The following is a 22891-nucleotide window of genomic DNA, read 5'->3' on the forward strand; positions in this document are numbered from 1 at the left end:
GAACGGGGAATCATATAATTCTCTCCCTTATTATGCTTTTCCACTTATAAGAGCTGCATTGCATATGTTTCTATCTGTTATATGTTCCCAACATCCATAAATGGCTACAACCTAATTATTATTAGTTTTGTAGAATCTTACGAGTTACTTATTTTAAGGGATCCTTAAAATTTGGCGTTTGTTAAAAATTGGTAATATCATAAGCTTTGTTATGTTAATTTGAAACTTAATCTGGGTTTTTCCATGTTTTAGCATTTACATTATTTTATTTGAATCATTGAAAATCATAAATAATATCTTTGTGTTTTGATAGTCGGTATGGTGTGTATCTTAATTAATGTCAAGAGGATTAACATTTAGGTTTAATATTTTTCTTATATAATAAAGGTTAGAATTTATAAGCACTCGCTTTAGTATTAAGTCATGAAAATGTCTATAAAGTGAGGAATTATTATAATATTTTCAATTACTTTATATTTGAGTATTTTATCTTTTTTTATACTTTTGTATTTTATTTGTTTCATTTATTTTACCTTCAATGATTTATTTAATATACTTTTATATATATAAAAAAACTAATTTGATTTCATGTTTTGATGAATTTAAATAGATGATTGTAAAAAACAAAGTTAAAGATTACTTTGAAAAAAAAATAAAACTTTAGTATGTATAGATCTGGGGGATCGAATTCCATCATTCATCTATATTATAATGACTTGTAACACACACACCAAAAAAAATAAATCATTGATATATATACACTCTCTAAAATTAGTTTTTACGATTTCTCAAATTATAAGTTGTCTAAAAATTATTATTGGACATTGAAACAGTTTATATTTTAAATCCTAAACCACAGAGAATGAGATAAACCATTTTAAATGAATATATATATATATATAGGTTTGCTAATTTATATAAGGGGTTTTTTAGTTGGTATATTTTAGTAAAGTGTACCAAATTTTATGTTATAAAAATGTCCCTGTTAAAAAAAACCAACTTTAAATCCAAAGATATTTTAATAATTTTAAAATTTAATTTAAAATAAAAAAATAAAAGGTATTTTATTAAAGAAGTTATTAGCTTTTATTATATATTTTTTAAAAGGTAGTTGTTTTTTAAATAAAAAATAAAATTAAAGGTAGTTGTTTTTTTAACCCAGACGGATTCTATAAATCCAGACGGGTTCTATAAACCCTAAACCCCAAACCATTATATTTTTTAAAAAGGTTGAGTTCTATAAACCCTAAACCCTAAACCATTATATTTTTTAAAAAGGTAGTTGTTTTCTAAAATAAAAAATAAAATAAAAGGTAATTGTATTTTAAAATTAAAAATAAAATAAAAACTAATAACCAATCAAAACTTTTAATAACTATCTTTTATTTTTTTATTTTAAATTAAATTTTAAAATTATTAAAATACCCTTAGATTTAAAGTTAGTTTTCTTTTTTAATAGACACATTTTTGTAACTTAAAACTTGCTACACTTTGTTAAAATGTATTAACTAAAAAATTCCCGTTAATTAGCAAACTCTCTCTCTCTCTCTCTATATATATATATATATATATATATATATATTTAAGATATTTAAAAGTGAAAATTACATGTAATTCCAATGGGAATGTCTAATTGCTCGTGATACTCGTCACAAACAGAAAAAGGACAACTTAGATGCAAGATTCTTTTTTATCTAATTTTTAGTTTCTTACCTTCGTCCCTTTTGTTTTGAATCCTCCAACCATTTATATGTTTGCAAATTAATGAATTTTGGTTCAAGCCAAACAATTTTACTAGGAAAAAAATATGTTTCAGATTGAAGAAAAGTTTTTTTTTATTTAAGGAATAGTAACCAAATTCTTTTTTTAACTCAAGCAAAATTGTTGTACTGTTTGTTTTGTTGTTTAGAGATACTTTTGGTTGCTTAATCCTTTTATTTTACCTCTTTCGTCTCATTTGTCGTATGTTGATAAAATTTGTGAAATATTGATGATGTACTTTCTCTTATTTCTAGAGATAAGCCTGCAAAATTAAATCTAAATATACTCTAATTGAATAATGACTCCTATATTTTCATTGACGAAAATAATTATAATTCACTGAGAGAAATGGGAATAAACTAGGGTAGCTACGAAATCCTTGTATAGTTTCTTGGAATTATTAGGAATTGGGCCCTTCGACCTCTACTTTGAGAAACAACATTCCTTCCTGCACCCCTTGTTTTTGTCTGCATTCTTATAATTTTTGAAACACACGTTATACCTTTATTAAAAGGGGATTGGCGCAGCCGCAGGAGACAGGTGTGAAAGATAGAGTCGGATGGAGGAAATGAGGGAGAATCCATTTCAAAATGCATTTATCTTTTCACGTTATATTTCAAAAAATAGTTAATTTTAAATGTACTTCTACATCCACAAATACATTACAATTTTCATAATCATAATTTAAGTTTTTATTAATTTTTTAAAAAAAGGTAAAGTGGTCATTTACTCACTCATTGAGTGAAGAAATAAAAATGGGGGCGTACAGGAAGCAATAGCATTTGGATCAAAATTACAGATTTTACTTCCAAGTTTTCTTCCTGCGCCTCTGAGTTTCATTATAAAGATAAATTTCACCTTCAAAAATATATATAAAATAAAAAATAAATTAAGTAAGCAGTAATTATTACTTAATAAATATATTTATTGGAACATCTATATTTACTGAATGACCATGCATCCCGAAATCATGTAGTTTTAATTTCCGTTCACAGCAATCAATTTGACAGCCCCTTATTCTATGAATCTCGATGTAGTTTTAATTACTAATATATTCTATCATGGTTAAAGTGTCTCAACCTACTAAATCCTATATCACTGAAAAAGTCATTTAGTTCAATTAAGTCGTTCTTTTTGTCAAATCAATAAATAATAAACTTAGTTGAATTTTCTGGAAAGTTATACAAGTTGACTCGCCTAATTAAAATAAAATATCAGATATAATATTATTTTATGGAAATATATTAAAGTAATTAAACATCCATTACAATGTAAACAAAAACAAAACGCACACACAGATTCAAGAATATTTAAGGAAAATGATAAAAATCAGCATGATCGTGAACTTCAAAACAAATCACTTTTATGTTTATTTCTGAAAGGATTTGAATTTTAAAATTAAACATGTAAAAATGAAACTTATGCATATTTTAAGGATGTTTAAGTTTGAATATAGATTAAATTAACTAGTCTGTGTAATTACTTTTGGATTTTTTTTATTCATGTAGATAAAAGAGATCAAGAAAACCAAGAAATGTTATAAAAATCTCAAGTTTATAACCTTTTTCAATGATGGTTTGTCTTAGAGCTAAAATCTACGTGTTTATATGTTGTATTTACTTATTTTGGTGGAGACCCTTTCACTAATACAGCCTCTAATTTAATTTTTTAACAATAAATTCTCGTATATCTACAATTTCATGGAACATAAAATTCTATCTATTCCGCTCATTTCTTGATTTTTTTTTTCTTTTTTTAATTGCAAACTATACAATTACACTTTTTTTTTTACGAATAAACTTTCAATGACGATAAGATTTTTCTAACAACGTTTACTAAAAATGAGCATATTTCATAAAACTACTTTTTTAAAATCCAAAAATATGGAATAAGTCTCGTTTGTTTTGATTTTTTTTCACTTTCAATTCTCCAGAAATGTTGTTCTTCAGCCTCAACATCATTTTTCGCACTCCCACTCTCAATATTTAAAAATCCCAAAACACAACGACACCCTTAATTTCCAAAATTATAGAAAGCAAACACCAAAAGATTTATATTAATATATAGATGTTGTGTTTTCTGGAATGAATATTTTTGTGAACAATGAAAGAGTGGCGAGTCAAAAGTGTCAGGCCATGACAATAATATTTGAGGAATGAATCAGCTGGTAACAGTAGTTATAAATACATTTGATAGCACCAAAAGTCAAGACTGAAGATGTGTTGAAAAATGTGTTATATAAAAACAAGATAAAAGGAAATGAATATGTGAACTATAATACGGACTTTCGTGAATTTTGTCTATTGATATAGTAGAATTTACATGAACAGATAGAAATGGTGAGAGAGAGGATGGAATTCATACTATGGTATTACACGTGGCAAAGGATGAAGAACTGAGAAGAGTGAAAAAAAGAAAAAGAAAAAGAAAAAGCGTAAAGTATTGAAGAATGAGCAGTGATGTGCTAGAAAATGTCGAGGATCTCGAGGATGGAGCGATTGCAGAGGGGACAGGACCCTCGATTCAGCCACAGTTCCCTGGAACACACTCTGCAAAAAGTGTGACCACATGGGATGAAGGCCGCGCCTTTCTTCCTTCCCATGCACACGCAGCACATCGAATCATTCCCCACAACATCAACCTTCTCCTCCTCCTTTTCCTTCTCCACCGCCGCGGACTCTCCTCCTTCGCTCTCCTCCAGCAGCCTCATCAGCGACACCCTCCACGGCGTCCCCGGAGCTCTCCCCGCCTCCTCCTGCGGCCCACGGATTTGCCGCTCAGCCGCAAGCGCCGCCGCCAAGTTCATACCCGAAGCCGCTGCGCCGTGGTCTACACAGTCCAAAGCCGACCCTTGACCGGGATCCGTTTCCTGGTGGTTGGCCTGCTGCTGTTGTTCTCCTTGGGTGAAACTTAACGCGTGAGAACGGAATCCCCACGTGGCCCCACAGCAGCCGATGCCTATGAATCCGAAGCGTTCCTTGAAGGTCTTCTTCCTGCGAGCCCCAGGCTCTACACCGTCCATCTGATCCCTCAACAACCCCAGAATGGTTCTGGGCTCCCTCTGTAGCGATTCCTGCAACACCACTCCGAGTTGACTCATAGCCGTGGCGAGTGAGTAGAGAGGAGTTAGAAAGAAGAGGAATAATATATAGTAACAATATTTACATTGAAGAAGGAAGGTTAGGGCCACAGAGATCTCGTGAATTGGAGAGAGCAGAAGAAAGAGAGAAAAACTTGAATTGGGAAATGTAATGCGTTTAATTAATAGTGTTTGAAACAAGATGAAGTAAGCAAGGACAAAATAGAAGCAGCAATAAAAGGAACGTGCTTTCCTTTACAGAGTGCGACCCTTCTTTATATTCTTCTCATCCCATTTTCAGTAACACACTCACGTAATACTTCTTTTTTTCTTTATTCTAAGATGAAAAATAATATTTTGATACCAATTTTGACATTATTTTAATACTGTATATATGTCGATTTCAAATTTAAAAGAAAAATTTAATTTTTATTTTAAATATACTTTTGTTTCAGTTTTTTTTAATTTAAAATTGTCTTTTAACACGTACGCAATGTTAAAATAGTATCAAAAATTTGTGTCAAAATATTATTTTCCATTTTAACATACTTCGGTTTCTTACACTTTGTTTCTTGTCAGTTATATATACTTCAAACTCAAAAACTTTTTTTCTTACATTAATTTTATAATTTTGTATCACATGAATAATCTTATATAACTTCATATTTCTTTAGCTCATTTTTATATGAGAAATGGTAAAGATATTATTTACATCTACTTCTTCACTTCATTTTTCAACTTGCGTACAGTGTGCATTCTACTTGTAATGTATTTGAACACGCGTCACAGTTCCGTTGGCCGAACTTGCTATAAAGTCAAAAGCCAATGAAGCCGGCACTATTAGTTGAATATTGCCCGTCTTTTTTTTTATAATAGTATTTTTTAACTAAAATCAAAGTTTCATCTAAAAATCACGTCACGAAAGTCCACCTTCAGAGTTCCTATTAATTGTTACGTAAAACTTTAATACCAATTAAAACTAATACTTATTACGTAATTTTAGTCTTTTGATATTTCTCTGTGAATTAAGTAATTTTGATCGAATCACTAAAGTAAAATAATTTTTCAATCTCTTAAGCTAAAATTAATCATGAACCCCCATGATAAATTTGGATGAAAAATAATAACTTAAAGAGCAAGAAAATTGAAGAATTAAATTTGATTAATTTAAAAATAGAATATTTGAATTGCTTCATAAAGTTTTGTTAAACTACCGTCGCACGCAATGGGAAATTATTGCATTGTAATGTTGTTAATGATAAGGACATAGTTTAGAGAAGCCAAATAGAAGTGAAATAGTTTTATTCCTATTCAATCTCGGGTATCCTTAATTGCACCAAATGTCACCTAAACCAATATTAGGTTTGAAGATGCTGTAATGCCTGCTCAACCTCATTAATTAGTTGCACCAATGTTACTTCTTAAACCATCTCTCTCAATTAAGTATGGTTTATCTCAATAAATTACACACGCTACATGATAATTAAATTACATATTTAAAGACACACACATATATAAATATATACTATTTGTATAAATTCATTTATTCCCATTCCGGCTTTTGTTGATAAGTGAGTAATTTGTAGGAGAATATGCATAAATTCATTATCCCATTAATGAGAAGTTAATCATAGATACGGTTTGGAAGATAGGATATATGAAGAAGAAAATAAGGATGGTTGAAAAAAAGAAACATGAGAAATGAAGTGAAGAGAGAAGAAAGTAAGAAAGTAAGAAAGTAAGAAAGAAAAGTGTGGTTTGGTGTGTGGGACTGGTACCTCCGCTCACAGCAATTATTTTCTGGAGATTCTGCTCAGAACTCAGAGACCAAAATTAAAGTACCCATGTTATGCTCATCATCATCATAATCATCCTCCGTGATTAAAGCAATATTTAATTTCTTCAAATTAATTTTATTCGATAAAAATTAAGGATTTTGAATTTTCATTTAAACAATACAATGATTGTTAATTTGAATGATGATAAGATTGTTTAGTCCTCATGCAATTTTAATCAATCATTGGTGTTCGTTAGTTAATGGAGTCCAACCGATCAATATATACGTGGACGTCCTTTGACTCTGCCTCCAACCAGGACGGTAATAATAAATAAATAATTTTTCAGTATTTTAATATAGTATACCATTGAGATTAAAATATACGTTTACCCTTTTTCAAAATAAATAAATAAATAATAGACGTACTTAGGAAAGTAACTTTTGAACCATTTATTTCTTTAGATATGGATTTTAATAATGTGTTTTCCAATGAACAACTAAGGTTTTTTTTTATCGTAGTATTAAATATTTTCTCACATTTGTCATGTTATCATTGAAATATATATAAAAATAAGGAAACGCTTTTATAGATAAAATTTTGAATTGTGATAATTTTAAAAAATATTTATTTTACTCGTTGTTACTAAATTTGAACATTAACAGAAACAGGAGGTTGTTTTCTTTCTTCTGGGTTGTTCTCTGAAAGGGAGAGGGTTGACAAAATTACAGACACTTAAGGCACCGAGCCCAAAAGGACGGAAATTAGGAAAAGGGCGTTTGCTCCCTACACCTCCACACATGCTACCTCCACTTCTCCAAATTCTTTTAATTTTAATTTTATTCTTTTAAGTTAAAAGTTTTTTACTTTTTACCGTTTAAGATTTTTTAATTAATTTGAAAATCTTATTTCTCTTCATCTTTGCTCTGCAACTGCACCTCCACCCATGTTTCACGATTTCTCTCGTTTCTTTCTTCTTTTCTTTCTTTTTCCTTCATTTTTCTCCAATAAAAATGTAAAAATGTAAAATTGAAAATTCCTATGAAAAAGCTAAAAGCATCAGAAATTTAATCGCTTTATAAAGAACGCAATACTACCAAGCTGTTGAAGAATAAAAGCGGTCCAAAGATCCAAAGCCAAAAAATAATAATACACCATAAATTAAACTATCAAACAAAGCTAAAAAAAATGCTGAAGAAAATCAACATGAATGAAGATGAAAACAAACCGAACGAAATCTGGATTATCGATGCTCCTCCATGTCAAAGATCAACAACAATGAAACCTAAAAAGAAAAATGAGAAAGAGACAAATGAAGAAAAAAGAAAGAAAAAAAAGAAAAAAGAAAGGAAAAAAAATGAGACGGAAATGGAGAAGAGAGAAATCGCGAAACATGGGTGGGGGTGCAGCTCCAAAGCAAAGATGAAGAGAAATAAAATTTTCAAATTAATTAAAAAATCTTAAATGGTAAAAAGTAAAAAAGTTTTAACTTAAAGAATAAAATTAAAATTAAAAGAATTTGGGAAGATAGAGAGAGCATGTGTGGAGGTGTAGGGAGTAACACCCTTAGGAAAATGCCCAAAACAAACCGAATTGGGCCCAAAATCTAGTCTGGAGGCAGGATTTCACTATTATCCATAGGATGGATTTCTTCCTTCACCTCAAAAAATTTAGTATTTGTCCTCTAATTAATGAGACTTAGTGAACATTATCATAATAAATATATTATTGATTATCATTATTACTCGAGCTTATTATCATATTTAAAGTTAACATTTGTGTTGTGCTTGTTATTTTAATTTGTTTTGAAAAATTAAAAAATCTAATGACAAATTAAACTAATAAAGCATGTTTTAATTACGTAATTGAAAGACATAATGAAGTTATTATTATCAAAAACACTATATTAGATATGAATCGGATTTTGAATTCAATGTTTTTTATTTTGAAATTTTATATCCGAAACAATGTTTTTGATATTTTTTTAAATATATTATTTTTAAATTATCGATTATCATTGTTATTTATTTATGACCTTGTTATCATATTTAAAGTTAACATATGTGTTGTGTTTATTATTTTGATTTGTGCTGAAAAATTTTTAAAAATTCTAAAAAATAAATCAAGAAAACGTGTGGTTAATGTTCATAAATGAAAGACATATAAAAAAATTATTATTATAAAAAAACATCGTATCAGATATGAAAATCTAAAAATCTGATGTTTTCTTGAATCGGATTTCAAGATTCAATGTTTCTTTCTTTCGGATTTCCATATCCGATACAATGTTTTTGAAATGTTTTCTTAATTATATTATTTGTAATTTTTTATTAAATTATTTTAAAATTTTTTATTATATTATTTTTAAATGTTTAATTAGGTATTTTGTATGAATTAATTTAATTTATGAAAACAAAAGTTATTTAAAATTGATAAATTCATTTAAAATAATATCAAAATTTTAAAATATTTTTTAGGTAGTGTTAAGTATTAATAATTCATTAAAATAATTTAAAATAAATATTAAATATATAGAAACAAAATTATTTAATTTATAATTAATTTAATTATTTCAAATATTTCTATTTTATAAAATCTTAATATTTCATTAAAAAATAACTATATATCTTAAAATTATAAAAACAAGATATTTTAATGGAGATTAAGAATTCTATATCAAAGAATATGGTCAAAAGATTCTTCAGTTTTTATTAAAACTCAATCACATCTCACTATAGAGTACTACATATATTTAAAAAAAAAAAATGGAGGTGGAGAATGAAACCTTTGAAAACGCAGAATGAAACACCCTTTTCCACTTTAACTATAAATTAAAGAAGGCAAACAAATAAATCCCGAAATGGAACTAAGTTTCAAAGAAATTGATGAAGTGATATTTGAAGTTTGAAACAATTTTTTTTTTTTCAGTTTAAGTACTTTAACTCTAAACATTGTTGTTAGAAACAGAATAGAATGGCGTATTTGGATTTAAAGATTGATTTATGGAAGTGAATTTGAGTGAAAAAGAAGGTGAATGTGGAGTTGTTTAGATTAATGAAAAGATTTTAAGATTTGAATATATTTGAGATAAAAATTTATGTATAAATATAATAGATATGATAGATTAATTTTTTTAATAAAAATAAATTATTATTATTATTGTTTGAGATGAGATAAAAATTTAAATATAAATAATAAAATTTATGTCAAAATAAAAGTAAAGTTGTGAGGAGAGATTTTTATAAAAAAAAAAAAAAGACGAACAAAAGTCTAAAAACAAAATGATGAATTGACTTTCTCTTCTCCTCATCTCTTCTTTCATGCGGCCATAGAAATCTTACACTCTCAAATCCGTCCACATATAAATCTATTCCAATCTCTTGAAAGAAACACTTCAATACTTTCTCAACCTTCCTCGCATATAATAAATCAACTTAAGAAAACACAAGTTTAAAAAATTTCCATGGTACAGATTTTTTATATAAATATAGTAAATAATATAATACATGGATAACACTGCATAACATAACAGTGTGAAGTTGGCAAGAAATGCAATGAAAATGAAAACGAGGACGTGACAAATGTCGAAATTTAATCTTCACCCGAGGAAATGGAAGATTCTAGAGTTGTCGTAGCACAATCAGAGTATCTGTTTTCACATTGATTCACATGTCAGAAAAGACAGGTTGACGAGTGCCTCAAACTTTTAATTTTCTCTTGCCGAATTGAAAGCCTAAATGCAAGTCCATAACAAAAATATCAGCCTGGCCCATTTGACATGACTAGCTAAAACAGGATACAACTTCCTTAAAGACTCTACACTGTGACACGTCTCTTCTATCTCCTTGTCTTTTTCCTCAAACTTACGACAAAACAAAATAATCATCATATCATATACTTGATTAAGTTTTCATTTTAATTATTAGATTACTCATTTTACCTAACTATCATATATATTTATTTATTTAATCAAATACTATTTATGATTTTAGGTATAAAGTTAAGTAACTCATTATTTTCACATGCAGCTTCCTAATTATGTTTTTTTAGGTATTTTCATATTTTTAATTTCGATATCTTTCGTCAACCGTTTTTTTAACTCTTCTATTGTTTTTTAATCGTCGATAAAGACTATCAGTGAATAATCTTGGTTTTAGTATGATCATCATATGTTGAAGGGCAAACTCGAAACTTAAGTCATTTACTTGTCATATGGTCTTCTAGTATCGATCTATGTAGGCCTTCAACAACTTCTTCTTCTCCTACTTAAGACTCATAAGAGAAAGGTCGGTCAAATCCTACGGCCAACTCCTAGCAAATTGGTGGTTGAACATGCACTTGATGTTGGAGAAGTTCTCAATTGAATTGGACGACAAAAAATTGAATCACTCTAATGCCTCTCTCGTTAAGGACAAGGAGAAGGCGCGACACTAAGTGGCGTCATTAGCGGTGTGGAACGACATGTGTTTAGTAAACATCTTTAAATGGTCCTCCGAATTTGTCGAACTATCATACATCTTGAAGTTGGGAGGAGCGAACTGCTCCGATGTGTGGACCTCCATGATGATTGGAATGAACAACAACATTCAAGCCATGTGCTTCGTCTTCACCGTGTGGTGCTCACTACTAATTGTAGTGCTTTCTTCCAATCTAGTCTTCGTCCCGCTCTCCCCAACCTTCATGCTGGTGGCCTGATTGGTGTCGCGTGGCTCACAAGTCTACCCTGTCCGTTCCACTTGAACAATTTTGTCACCTTCTTCAGCAACCTTCTCTCTAGCGACCCTTGCCACGTTCTCAGCCTTGAGGGTGGCTAATTCCCCCTCATAATGTTGTTGCATCTCCATCATTTGTTGTTGAAGCGTTCTAATCATCTCTGTCAGGTCTTCTGAACTCATGTTTCTCGTGGTCACCATTGGGTCTTCTAAATCACTCGGCCAAAATGTTTCGGGTGTAAGGTTGAGTAACTCCATAGGACACACCTTCACAATTTACTCTTAGTTGCTTGGGTAACTCAATTCGTCTTTAGTCCAAGTCTTCTCCTGGTAATGCTCAAGACAGGTATGAGGTAATTGTTAAAGGCACTTCAATGCTTAAGCCAGTAATTAATTCAGATGGTAGTAAGAGCAAAGTCTTAAATTCACAATAAATGTGATCACTTACCTCTTACCTCTATTTAACGTTTTTGAGATGAACCTAAGATTGGCTGAACCCTACTCACGATTCAATTTAAACCCATTACAAACTAATTAATACTTACTCTTAACCTTGATTTGTAGTATCTCTTAAGAGATGCTTTATTGTTTGTTTGGTCCTTGTCTATGTCTGATTGAGTAACCCTTACTTGTATAATCAAAATTTTGGAAATTCAAACATATTGATTGATCACCCCTTTTCATCACCCCTTTTAGTGACTCTTTATGCTCTATCCTAATATAGTACACTTATAATTGTTAAAATAATCCAATTATGTTAACATTTAAATGAATTCATAAATGGTTTTATAAACAGATTTATCCATAACAAAAAGTAAACATCTTATAAGTCTTACCCATCGAGAAAAACAATTAAATTCATGATTTGTCATATAACAGTATTTTAAATTATATTTTTTTATGAGAAAACACACTTGTGTTTATATTATAAATCATAATATAGTGAAAATTTTATGTTATTATTAACCCTGATTAATAGTTTCGTTAAGTTACATCTTCTTTCATTTTGAATTATATTTCATAGCTAGTTAATTTATTTTTCTCGTTTTATATCTTCGCTTACACGCTTAATCTGCATAAAAATGATCCCTCTCATATTATTATTTTTACCTTTATGAATAAATTATTATTTTTTATCAAATAACAACATTTTAATGAATTTTATATACAATATAATTATTGTTATTAATTTAATTATAATCTATACATTTTAAAATATCTATTCAGCGTAAAATATAACTATGTAGTATTTTTTTCATATAAAAAAAAATATATAATGTATTTAAATTGGGACACAAATATTACATTTGTTGGATATCTTATTATTTTGAAGAAGGTTACAATATTATGTTATATTATTTTTAAAATCTTATTTCTACACAACAGTTTTGTAAAATCTTGTTCACTGATATATTATTTATATTTTAATTATATTTTTTGTGAATCTAATTAAAGACTCTTTCGTCGATGTCATAAATTTTAGTCTAACTTGTAATATAATAGTAAATCGAAGGACAGTAATGTCTTTTGCAGGAAGAAAGCGTCACGCTCTTTTCATCTTACAGCATCAGCAACCTTAGACCGCTCAATTCTGAAGTCTCACTTGTCCTTATAAATCCTACTCCTCGACTCTTCTGATGTGTTCTGTTCTCTTCTATTCTCTCAACGATGGCGTCTCTCTCACACCTCAACAAACTTCTATGCGTTCCACCGCTTAACTCTTCAGCTTCTGTTTTGCCACCATGCTCGCTTGGGATTTGGACCAAGCCCGTCGGAAGGTCGAGGATGGTCGCTGAATTAGCGACTTCAGCGTGGCGTGTCAGAGCGGTGACGAGCGAAGACGAGTGGGGCACGGAGAAGGAGGAGAAGGAGGAGGCGTACGGCGGTGGCGTGGCGGTGGAGGAGAAAGTGGCGGTGGAGCCAGAGACAGAGAACCTGAAGAAGGCTTTGGTGGGTTCGTTCTACGGCACGAATCGTGGACTGAAGGCAACGAGCGAAACGAGAGCGGAGATCGTGGAATTGATCACTCAGCTTGAGGCCAAGAACCCTACCCCTGCTCCAACCGACGCCTTGACTCTCCTCAACGGAAAATGGATTCTCGCGTAAGCTACCTTCTTCCACCAATTGCCCTAAACCCTAAAACCAATTGCGCTAAATGCCTTAAGCCTTCTTAATTCACGTTTTTTATTTTTTTATATCAAAATTACCTCGGGATTGAATGCAACAGGACTGGGTTTCCTTTACCAACTTCGGTTTTTTAGTATAATTTCATCTCCCCAATCTATGTGTCACGTCTTCTGTTCAATTGAATATTTTGTTGTCACAATATATTTTAATGTTTTTATTCTTTTCTACGGCTGAAAGCACCCTCATCCAGTTATTCTACAATTGAATCCTCTTACAAATTGAAGTCAATTAATTTCTTGTGTCGATTGCTATCAATCTGCCACTAGCAACACGTCTTGTTTTTATTGTTTGCTGTCATGGTGTGTGAATGAAAACTGTGGGAATAAAAAATTAAAACATAATTGTATGGGAACTGAAAAGAATAAGCTTTAATATTGACAGGGACAAAAGACATAGTTGAAGTTTTTTAGTTTCTTCTATGGATTGTGTTCTTTCCCCAATGTGTAGATGAAAGGTAGAGGTTGTGAACTGGAACTTACCAGCTCATGGTGGACTTGTGGTGTTCGCAGGTATACATCCTTTGCAGGTTTATTTCCGTTGTTGTCAGGTGGAACACTTCCGTTGGTCAAGGTAGAGGAAATATCTCAGACTATCGACTCGCAAAATTTCACTGTCCAAAACTCTGTTCAGTTTGCTGGTCCTTTGGCCACCACCTCAATTAGTACAAATGCCAAATTCGATGTCCGAAGTCCAAAACGTGTTCAGGTTTGTGTAGTAAATTGTATTTTGACACTCTTAATCTAGTTTGGCATCTTGATTTTGACTATTTTTCTGCTCCACAAGGACGTTTTTCTCATGTTGCATATTGTTTAGATCAAATTTGAAGAAGGCATCATTGGCACACCACAGCTTACAGACTCGTTAGAGATACCAGAAAATGTGGAGTTTCTGGGTCAAAAGATTGACCTTACACCTTTCAAAGGCATCTTCACCTCTGTTCAAGACACAGCCTCATCGGTTGCGAAAACAATTTCAAGCCAGCCTCCCTTGAAGATCCCAATTTCCAATAGCAATGCTCAGTCCTGGCTACTCACTACATACCTTGACCAAGAATTGCGTATCTCAAGGGCTGATGGTGGCAGTGTCTTTGTTCTCATCAAAGAAGGAAGCTCTCTTTTAACAATTTAAACAGAACAAACTACTTTACTTCGGATTAATATCCAGTTAATGTTCCTAAATAAGTAAAGGACCTGAGCTATTTATACAATGATTCTATACACATCAATGAGAACTGAATACTTTAATTCTTTCTGTCTTTTATTCAAGGTCCGGTGCGGGAATGAGAACTGAATACTTTAGTTCTTTTGTCTCTTATTCAAGGTTAGGTATGAGAATAAATTAAATTGGCAACTAATTTTAAAGTGAGAAAAAAGACGAAAGGTAAATTCTTTTGCAAAACAAAAATGTTTTTTACCATTTTGAAAGTAGGTGCAAGGAAGTTGATTTACACTTTATTTTTGTATATAAATTACATAAAAGATTTAAGATTGTGAACAGCAAGACTTTTAATTGAAAAATGAAGAGGTTTATTGTTAATTATGACAAAATAATAATTTTTGTTCTCTTCTCATATAACTTTATTGGTTTCTTACATATATCAAATAAAGAATGTACAATTTTTCTTAAAAGAACAGAGCGTTCAGACATTTTGTTATTAATAAAAGTGAAAAATGGATAAGGGTGAAACAAAAAATCTTCAAAGAGTAAAAATTCTCAAAAGGCTCTAATGACATGTCATAGAAAACGTATGGTAAAATAAGAAATAACAAACTGATATTAAACAAATGTCAAAATACTCAAATGACACATCTTTTTGCAGATCTTAAATAAAGTACACAAAATTAAACATAATATATACAAGGACATATTTCACAAACATTGTATTCTTTTATGACACCTACAATAATGAGTAATGAAAAAAGGGTTAATATTTATTTTCTTACCATTTTAATAATGGATTTGTTAGTTGTCTTATTTATCTTCACTCGCATTTTTATGTCATTTAAAGTTATTTATTTTGTTTTACTTTTGATTGTTTTTTTATGGTTTAATACCTTTTTTCGTTTCCACTTTGACTGCTTAATCTCAATTCAGTCTTCATTTTTAAAAGTATGTGAAATATGTCCCTAATTAGTAAAATTTGAGTCTAATTGACAAACAGCGTCAATACATTGATGATGTGGTAAAATACAGTGTTTACGTGTCTTTATTTAGTTAAAAACTGCTCTGATACCATAATGTGAAATCCCAAATATTATATAGACATACATATAATAGGATTCAGATACTATAGTACGAGAAAGCAGTTAAGAGTTAATAAAGGACAGTATTAAGCATACAGTCATCCCAAATATGGCTGAAATTTAAAATTTGATACAAGTTTAATAATTCTCCAAAATACCTGACCAACTAAAGATTTAAGGATGCCTAAAGAGTGTTTCCAAAAATACAGAACATGACAAAACAAAAGCTAGAAAAGATCCTAAGAACTGGAAGCTGTGTCTTCTTCGTTCTCCAATGCTCACTCCAAGCGTACATCATCAGCTACTGCTCACATCCAAAGGATTGAATGATCATCGTAAGGGGGAAAGGCAAGCACATACAACAGACAAATGCAAGGGTAAGCTAGGTATAATAAAAATAAAACATGTTATTAATCAAGTATTTCAAGCATGTAATGACAATAATACAACACAAACTGTAAATGAATGCATTTGATTGATACCAATGACAGACCACGTGATTTGACCGTCCGGACTAGTATGAAATGTCGAGTTCTAGGGGTTTGTGCACTTGTGGTGGCCCTACTGCTTTGCAAAGCCATTGCCGAGGGATTTCACCCGACCACACACAAGTGTAAGTCCAACCAAACTCATCTTGGCCCATAAATGGAGACACCCAAGACTAGGACCTCCTGCTATTCTCACCACATGACTCATCACTCTCTAATTGAGCATGGATGGTCATTAGAATGTCCAGGTAAACCCCATCCTGAACTCCGGCCATTCATACGGTCAATCACGACAAACTACAGTGGCACCACCATGTAACCTCCCTTGAGGATCATGGAATTACGTCCAATAACCATACTTTTACTTTGAAACTTAACTCAACACATGAACCACCAAATACCATGACATTATCTCACTGAATCAATATAAAACCATGTACATGTAACCCTTCAACTTTACTTTGCATACAAACATATATATAACATTAATTTGCCTAATCAACTCTAGCACTTCCTAAACCAATTCTCTAGTGATTTCACATCAATCTACACTTAAATTCTTCAATTTCATCAAATTATATACCCAAATCTAACTCTACCAGTTAGACACTATTTTTCCCACTTTTAGGGCTTCTAATAAGTCACATTTGACTTATCTAAATGGTCTTGAGTGACCAAAACCGCTTGGGATACCAAATTCAAAATCCAACTACCCTAGTTCCTCTAATTTGACTTTAAATCTCATATTTTTGCTTATGTACCTATCTAATAACAGCTTAAGAGAGATCAAAATATCCAACTACTCAACATCAATTTATTTAAGATTATCAATGTCATAGATTCACTCAATTTCATAGGCACACAATTCACAATTCATATACCCTTATTTCACTAAATTAGCTTCATACATGTATACTTTGAAAAACTATCCCCAAGCTAAATACCCAATTCATGCAAAATCCCAATTTCCAAAAACAGAACAAGAAACACCNAAGNTTCCCTTACCTCAGAATTAAACTGCTCAACTCAAAGATGATTTAACTACTCCTTGCACCACAGGGAAACTCTAGAATCAGCTACAGTTCACTGATTTAGGATAAGAGAAAGATTTTAGAGCCTAATTGGAGCTAAAATTTGAAATAGAAAAGAAGAATACACATGCAACCATGATCTGGTGTAGACTTACAACCCCAATTTGTACAGAAGAGAAGAAAACAGCTTACCAGTGGAAGAACAGAGAATTGACTGGTTGAAACGAAGCTCACAATGCTAGGATTGCTCAAGCGCAACCTGAATCGTTGAATAGATGGCTTAGGGAAGATGGAATTTAGAGAGAAGGTAGAGAAATTTGATGAACAGGATTGTAGAGAGATAAAGTACTTGAGTAAAATGAACCAACACTTTAAATATAAAATCTAATTATACTTGTTGAGGTAATTTAATTATAAAATTTGGTTCAATTAGCACAGTACTCTGATCAATCCTTTAATCCCATTTTCAGATTCTTACATTTTTCATGCACATGCTATTCATGAATGATTCTATATTACATAACTCAAATATTTATTTCAAATTTTGTAATCCGTAAATACATATTTAAATTTTAAGTAACACGGTTTGAAAATATATTAATGATACAATCAGACGGCTCAAGAGATCTAAAGTAAACTTAAATTTAAGACTAAAATATTCTATTTAAAACTTATATTTCTAAGTTTTGTAAATTTGTCTATTAAATTGTCATAATTAATTTTATTTCACTTTACACTGTTCTCGAATTTTAACTCTTATTAATTTTTGATGTCATAATATTTATGTGAATAATACGGTTTATCTGAAATTCTGTTACAGAATCGTATTATTATAAATATTATCTACATTGTGTTATACTCGTAAGTTATAGAAAAAGAAAAACCTATGCTGTTTCAGAAAAAAAAATCTTCAATTTTACTAAAATTTGGAAGTGTATGAATCACTGAAAATTATTTTAGACTATAATATTTTAACAATTTATTTATAACAAATTATGTATCATATTTAATTGATGTATCATATTTTATTTATAAACTACTACATAAATTATAAAAAAGTTTTAAAAGAAATTGTTAAAGATAATTTTCAATTACAATGTTGAAAGGGGTAGGTGAGGGTGGCATGGTAATTTCCTTCTTTTGCCAACCCCATACTCATTCATGGTCATCATCATCATCAGGCTTATATCTGCACTACTTCCTTCACATCTACTCCCAGACCGCGCCATCCCTAAGAATTCAAAATTAGTTTATATTTTATGTGATTAACGAAATTGAAAATTAGGAAGCGATGATAAATATTAAATTGTTTAAAATGTATATGATTAATATGAAAAATAATAATAAAATGAAATGATATGGTAGTTAAATTGGGAATGTGAAAGTGAAGGACAAGAAGAGTGGAGTGAAGATCGGAGGTTGGAGGGAGAGAGTGTAATAATAGGAAAAGTAGGTGAGGGATTGATCCGGAAGGAAAGGAATGGGCTTGGTGAAGAGTAGTGTATTTAAAGGGAAAGGGGAGGGAGAGGAAGAACATCCATCCATCCATCAAAGAACAAGAACAAGAACAAGAGGAAGAACTTCGTTAATCGATAATGGCGTTGCTGGTGGAGAAAACAAGCAGTGGGAGGGAGTACAAGGTCAAGGACATGAGCCTCGCCGACTTCGGAAGATTGGAGATTGAGCTGGCCGAGGTTGAAATGCCGGGTCTCATCTCCTGCCGCAAGGAGTACGGACCCTCTCAGCCCTTCAAAGGAACCAGGATCACTGGCTCCCTCCACATGACCATCCAAACCGCCGTCCTCATCGAGACCCTCACTGCCCTCGGCGCTGAGGTTCGCTGGTGCTCCTGTAACATCTTCTCCACCCAGGACCACGCCGCCGCTGCCATCGCCCGCGACAGCGCCGCCGTCTTCGCCTGGAAGGGCGAGACCCTCCAGGAATACTGGTGGTGCACCGAGCGCGCCCTTGATTGGGGCCCCGGCGGTGGCCCCGATCTCATCGTCGACGACGGCGGTGACACCACTCTCCTCATTCACGAGGGTGTCAAGGCGGAGCAGGCCTACGAGAAGACGGGACAGTTTCCGGACCCCTCTTCCACTGACAATGCCGAGTTCCAGATCGTGCTCACCATCATCAAGGAGGGCTTGAAGACCGATCCCAAGAAGTACCACAAGATGAAGGAAAGACTGGTGGGCGTCTCCGAAGAAACCACCACCGGTGTCAAGAGGCTCTACCAGATGCAGGCCAACGGCACCCTCTTGTTTCCAGCCATCAATGTCAATGACTCTGTCACCAAGAGCAAGGTACCTACTCGTCGCTCATTTCCTCCACTTTTTCACATATTACGAGTCTTTACGTTGTGTTGTGCGATCGCAGTTCGATAACCTGTATGGTTGCCGTCACTCCCTCCCCGATGGACTTATGAGAGCCACCGACGTGATGATCGCCGGTAAGGTTGCCGTTGTCTGTGGTTATGGAGATGTTGGGAAGGGTTGCGCCGCAGCCATGAAGCAGGCCGGGGCTCGTGTGATTGTGACGGAGATCGATCCCATCTGTGCTCTTCAGGCTATGATGGAGGGTCTTCAGGTTCTCACCCTGGAGGAGGTTGTCTCTGAAGCCGACATCTTCGTGACCACCACCGGGAACAAAGACATCATCATGGTGAGCCACATGAAGAAAATGAAGAACAACGCGATCGTGTGCAACATTGGGCACTTCGACAATGAAATCGACATGATGGGGCTTGAGAACTACCCTGGTGTGAAGCGCATCAGTATTAAGCCCCAAACCGACAGATGGGTTTTCCCTGAGACGAAGACAGGCATCATCGTGTTGGCCGAAGGTCGTCTGATGAACTTGGGGTGTGCGACGGGCCACCCAAGCTTTGTGATGTCCTGCTCCTTCACCAACCAGGTCATCGCACAGCTTGAGCTGTGGAAGGAGAAGGGTACTGGGAAGTACGAAAACAAGGTTTATGTTTTGCCCAAACAGCTTGATGAGAAAGTTGCTGCCCTCCACCTTGGCCAGCTAGGAGCTAAGCTCACCAAGCTCACCAAAGATCAGGCTGATTACATCAGTGTCCCTGTTGAGGGTCCATACAAGCCTGCTCATTACAGGTACTGATCAGAGGGACAATCAAGACAAACATCCTTTTTCAAATTTATTATAGAATAGGACCTTCTTTCTATTTTTCTTTTCCTAGGATCACAATACGACCAAATGGGTCTGAATAAGGCTTTCGCTGCGGCTGTCTGGGTTATGATTTAGCAGCTATCATATTTATTTTACTCCATCTTTCATATTCCAAACAGAATATGCAAAAATTCAGAAAAAAAAAATATTCTTGTTCTTTTGACGTCTCCTTCCAAAGAGTCTGTCACAAGTTATGTTTTCTAATTCGTTTTCATGTGGTCACTGAAACTGAAACTCCCTGCTAGCTCTAACCAAGTACACCAATCCCGTTCAGACACAAATTAAAGTGTCTGTCTACATCCAACTAACCTGCTGATATAATTTTCTTAAGATTATCACGTCACTGAAATTTATATCATCAGTTGAACTCAAAGATTGATTAATATCATGTAAAACAAGAAGCTTCTGATTCAAGTACACGAAATAAGAATATATATTGCATTCATATAGTAAGAGGACATCATTCTCTTGTTTTAAGATAGTAAAAACTTATTTTAACATTTTTTAATAATTTTCTAACAAGCTGATGTATTTGAAATATTTTTTAAATATAAATTTAAATAGATCAAAGTGATGACACATGTCTCATTATAAAAAAAATTGAAAAAAAATGTTGTTAAAATATCATTACTTTTTAAGATATTCTGGTTGGAAATGAGTAAAAAAAAATCATTTGAAGACTCTGTAATAGTTGGCTTTTTATGAAGAGTTCCGGTGGCATATTGTTACGAATAAGCTTTATAAGATTGAGAAATGGATCAGAATCAACACGTACGTTTATTTTAAAAATAGTAAAACATGTGATATATTGATATTAAAAAATATAAAAAATTCTTAAAAAACGTAATAAATATATGATTGTGTAAATTAAAATTAAAATCAAATGTTTAAAAAGAAAAAAATCTTTGATCGAGTCATTGTAGCTTCACTCTACTAGCAGATGTTTGTGCAGATATTTTATGTTGGATTTTTTATATGCGTGATAAAAATATTTATTCATTTTAAAATTGATTTTTCTTAAAAAAATGTATAACGGTCTACTATTTACTAATTCTTCTTAGAACACTTTAAAATATTTACCTGTCTTGTTTTTAATAATTATCATTAGTGTTTATTAAATGGAACCGATTATTTATTCCTTCTTTTTTATAGGATTGTTATTTGACTCAAATATTTTTGTTTCGTTTGTCTGAATTGAAGGATTTCTTCATTAGTTCTGACTGTTGCTGCGGGGGAGTAGTAGCATTTTCGTAGGCAGTGACTTCGTTATTAATTTTATGAATAGTGATAAGCTATTACGAGAAATTATTTATATATAATTAATTTTTATCCTCAAACAGAGTTCTAATTAATTTAATACAGGTATATTAATACTAAAAAAAATTTAAAGTTTGTTTTTTCTTAAATATAATTTTATAGCTAATTTAATTGAGGTTTATGAGTACTAAAAAAATTTGTGAAAACTTTTTAACTTAAACATAATTTTAAAATTAATTTAATAGATAAATATTAGTACTAAAAAAGAGTTTAAATTACTTTTTATGCTTAGAGCGAGATAATTATCCGTCTCACTATTGAACCGATTCTAGAACCGAGATACAATCTAAAATATATTTATAAATATAAAAATGCGTTCTAAATTAAAAAATTTAGAATTTAAAATACGTTTTCAATTTACACAATTTAAAAATATATTTTAAATTATATGATCTAAAATACATGCGGAACTCAAAAATCATTATAAATTAAATAACTTAAAAATTTCATATGTATTTTTAAATTCAGAAATATACTTTTAATTTTTTAATTCACAATACGTTTTTGGGGTCGGGAAATTTATAATGCATCTCAGAATCCAAAAATTAAAGTATAAACACTTTAGACTTTTCCAGCACTCCCACGAGGGAAAACCTATGGCGTGCAAAAAGTAATTGACATTCTTCTTAATGCCAGATTCATTTTTGGGCCTAACCTGTTTTTATATTGCCAAAAGAAGGGGGTTATTCCCTGTACCTCCCCAATTCCAACCCCCACCTCCCATTCCATTTTTATCCTTTCCTCTATTTTTTCTATTCCAATTTTATCCTTTAGCAAAAATTTATATTTAGAAATACAAATTTATAATTTTATTCTCCCACATCCACATAACCTATTTTTTTTTTTTATCTTCATGCTTTCATCTTTACGCTTTCTTCTCACGAATTCTTTTTCTATTTTTCTAGAAATTCTTTCTCCCATTCTTCTTGTATTTCAAGTGATAATTGAGATATCGATTTCTTCTGAAAGAATTTGTCCTTAAATTATTATATCTCTGCATTACATTGGTGTGGTGGTGTTCTATCCAACCTCAGCAGTGATAATTGAGATATCTCCCATTCTTCTTGTATTTCAAGTGATAATTGAGATATCGATTTCTTCTG

General features: G+C 31.9%; 3 protein-coding genes across 3 annotated transcripts; 2 read left to right on the forward strand and 1 right to left on the reverse strand.

Moving 5' to 3' along the window:
- Positions 1 to 4031: 4031 nt before the first annotated feature.
- LOC106775427 lies at positions 4032 to 5088 on the reverse strand. The gene has a single exon (XM_014662551.2). It carries the CDS (start codon positions 4859 to 4861, stop codon positions 4226 to 4228), a length of 636 nt encoding a protein of 211 aa, XP_014518037.1. The 5' UTR covers positions 4862 to 5088; the 3' UTR covers positions 4032 to 4225.
- A 7848-nt stretch (positions 5089 to 12936) lies between these two features.
- LOC106775065 (plastid-lipid-associated protein, chloroplastic) lies at positions 12937 to 14772 on the forward strand. The gene is made up of 3 exons (XM_014662102.2): positions 12937 to 13429; positions 14024 to 14219; positions 14328 to 14772. Exons 1-3 carry the CDS (start codon positions 12996 to 12998, stop codon positions 14640 to 14642), a joined length of 945 nt encoding a protein of 314 aa, XP_014517588.1. The 5' UTR covers positions 12937 to 12995; the 3' UTR covers positions 14643 to 14772.
- Positions 14773 to 18704: 3932 nt separating this feature from the next.
- LOC106776257 (adenosylhomocysteinase) lies at positions 18705 to 20634 on the forward strand. The gene is made up of 2 exons (XM_014663650.2): positions 18705 to 19582; positions 19656 to 20634. The coding sequence occupies exons 1-2, from the start codon at positions 18872 to 18874 to the stop codon at positions 20400 to 20402; spliced, it is 1458 nt and encodes a 485-aa protein (XP_014519136.1). The 5' UTR covers positions 18705 to 18871; the 3' UTR covers positions 20403 to 20634.
- Positions 20635 to 22891: the final 2257 nt, after the last annotated feature.

The sequence above is a fragment of the Vigna radiata genome, chromosome 10, assembly GCF_000741045.1.
Source record: "Vigna radiata var. radiata cultivar VC1973A chromosome 10, Vradiata_ver6, whole genome shotgun sequence".
Classification (NCBI taxonomy): domain Eukaryota; kingdom Viridiplantae; phylum Streptophyta; class Magnoliopsida; order Fabales; family Fabaceae; genus Vigna; species Vigna radiata.

Excerpts from the sequence above, each read along its gene's own strand:
- LOC106775427 (XM_014662551.2), bottom strand. The coding sequence starts at position 4,861 with ATGAGTCAACTCGGAGTGGTGTTGCAGGAATCGCTACAGAGGGAGCCC.
- LOC106775065 (XM_014662102.2), top strand. The coding sequence starts at position 12,996 with ATGGCGTCTCTCTCACACCTCAACAAACTTCTATGCGTTCCACCGCTT. Across the intron at positions 13,430-14,023 it reads AACGGAAAATGGATTCTCGC|GTATACATCCTTTGCAGGTT; the intron begins GTAAGCTACCTT and ends TGGTGTTCGCAG. Across the intron at positions 14,220-14,327 it reads GAAGTCCAAAACGTGTTCAG|ATCAAATTTGAAGAAGGCAT; the intron begins GTTTGTGTAGTA and ends CATATTGTTTAG.
- LOC106776257 (XM_014663650.2), top strand. The coding sequence starts at position 18,872 with ATGGCGTTGCTGGTGGAGAAAACAAGCAGTGGGAGGGAGTACAAGGTC. Across the intron at positions 19,583-19,655 it reads ACTCTGTCACCAAGAGCAAG|TTCGATAACCTGTATGGTTG; the intron begins GTACCTACTCGT and ends GTGCGATCGCAG.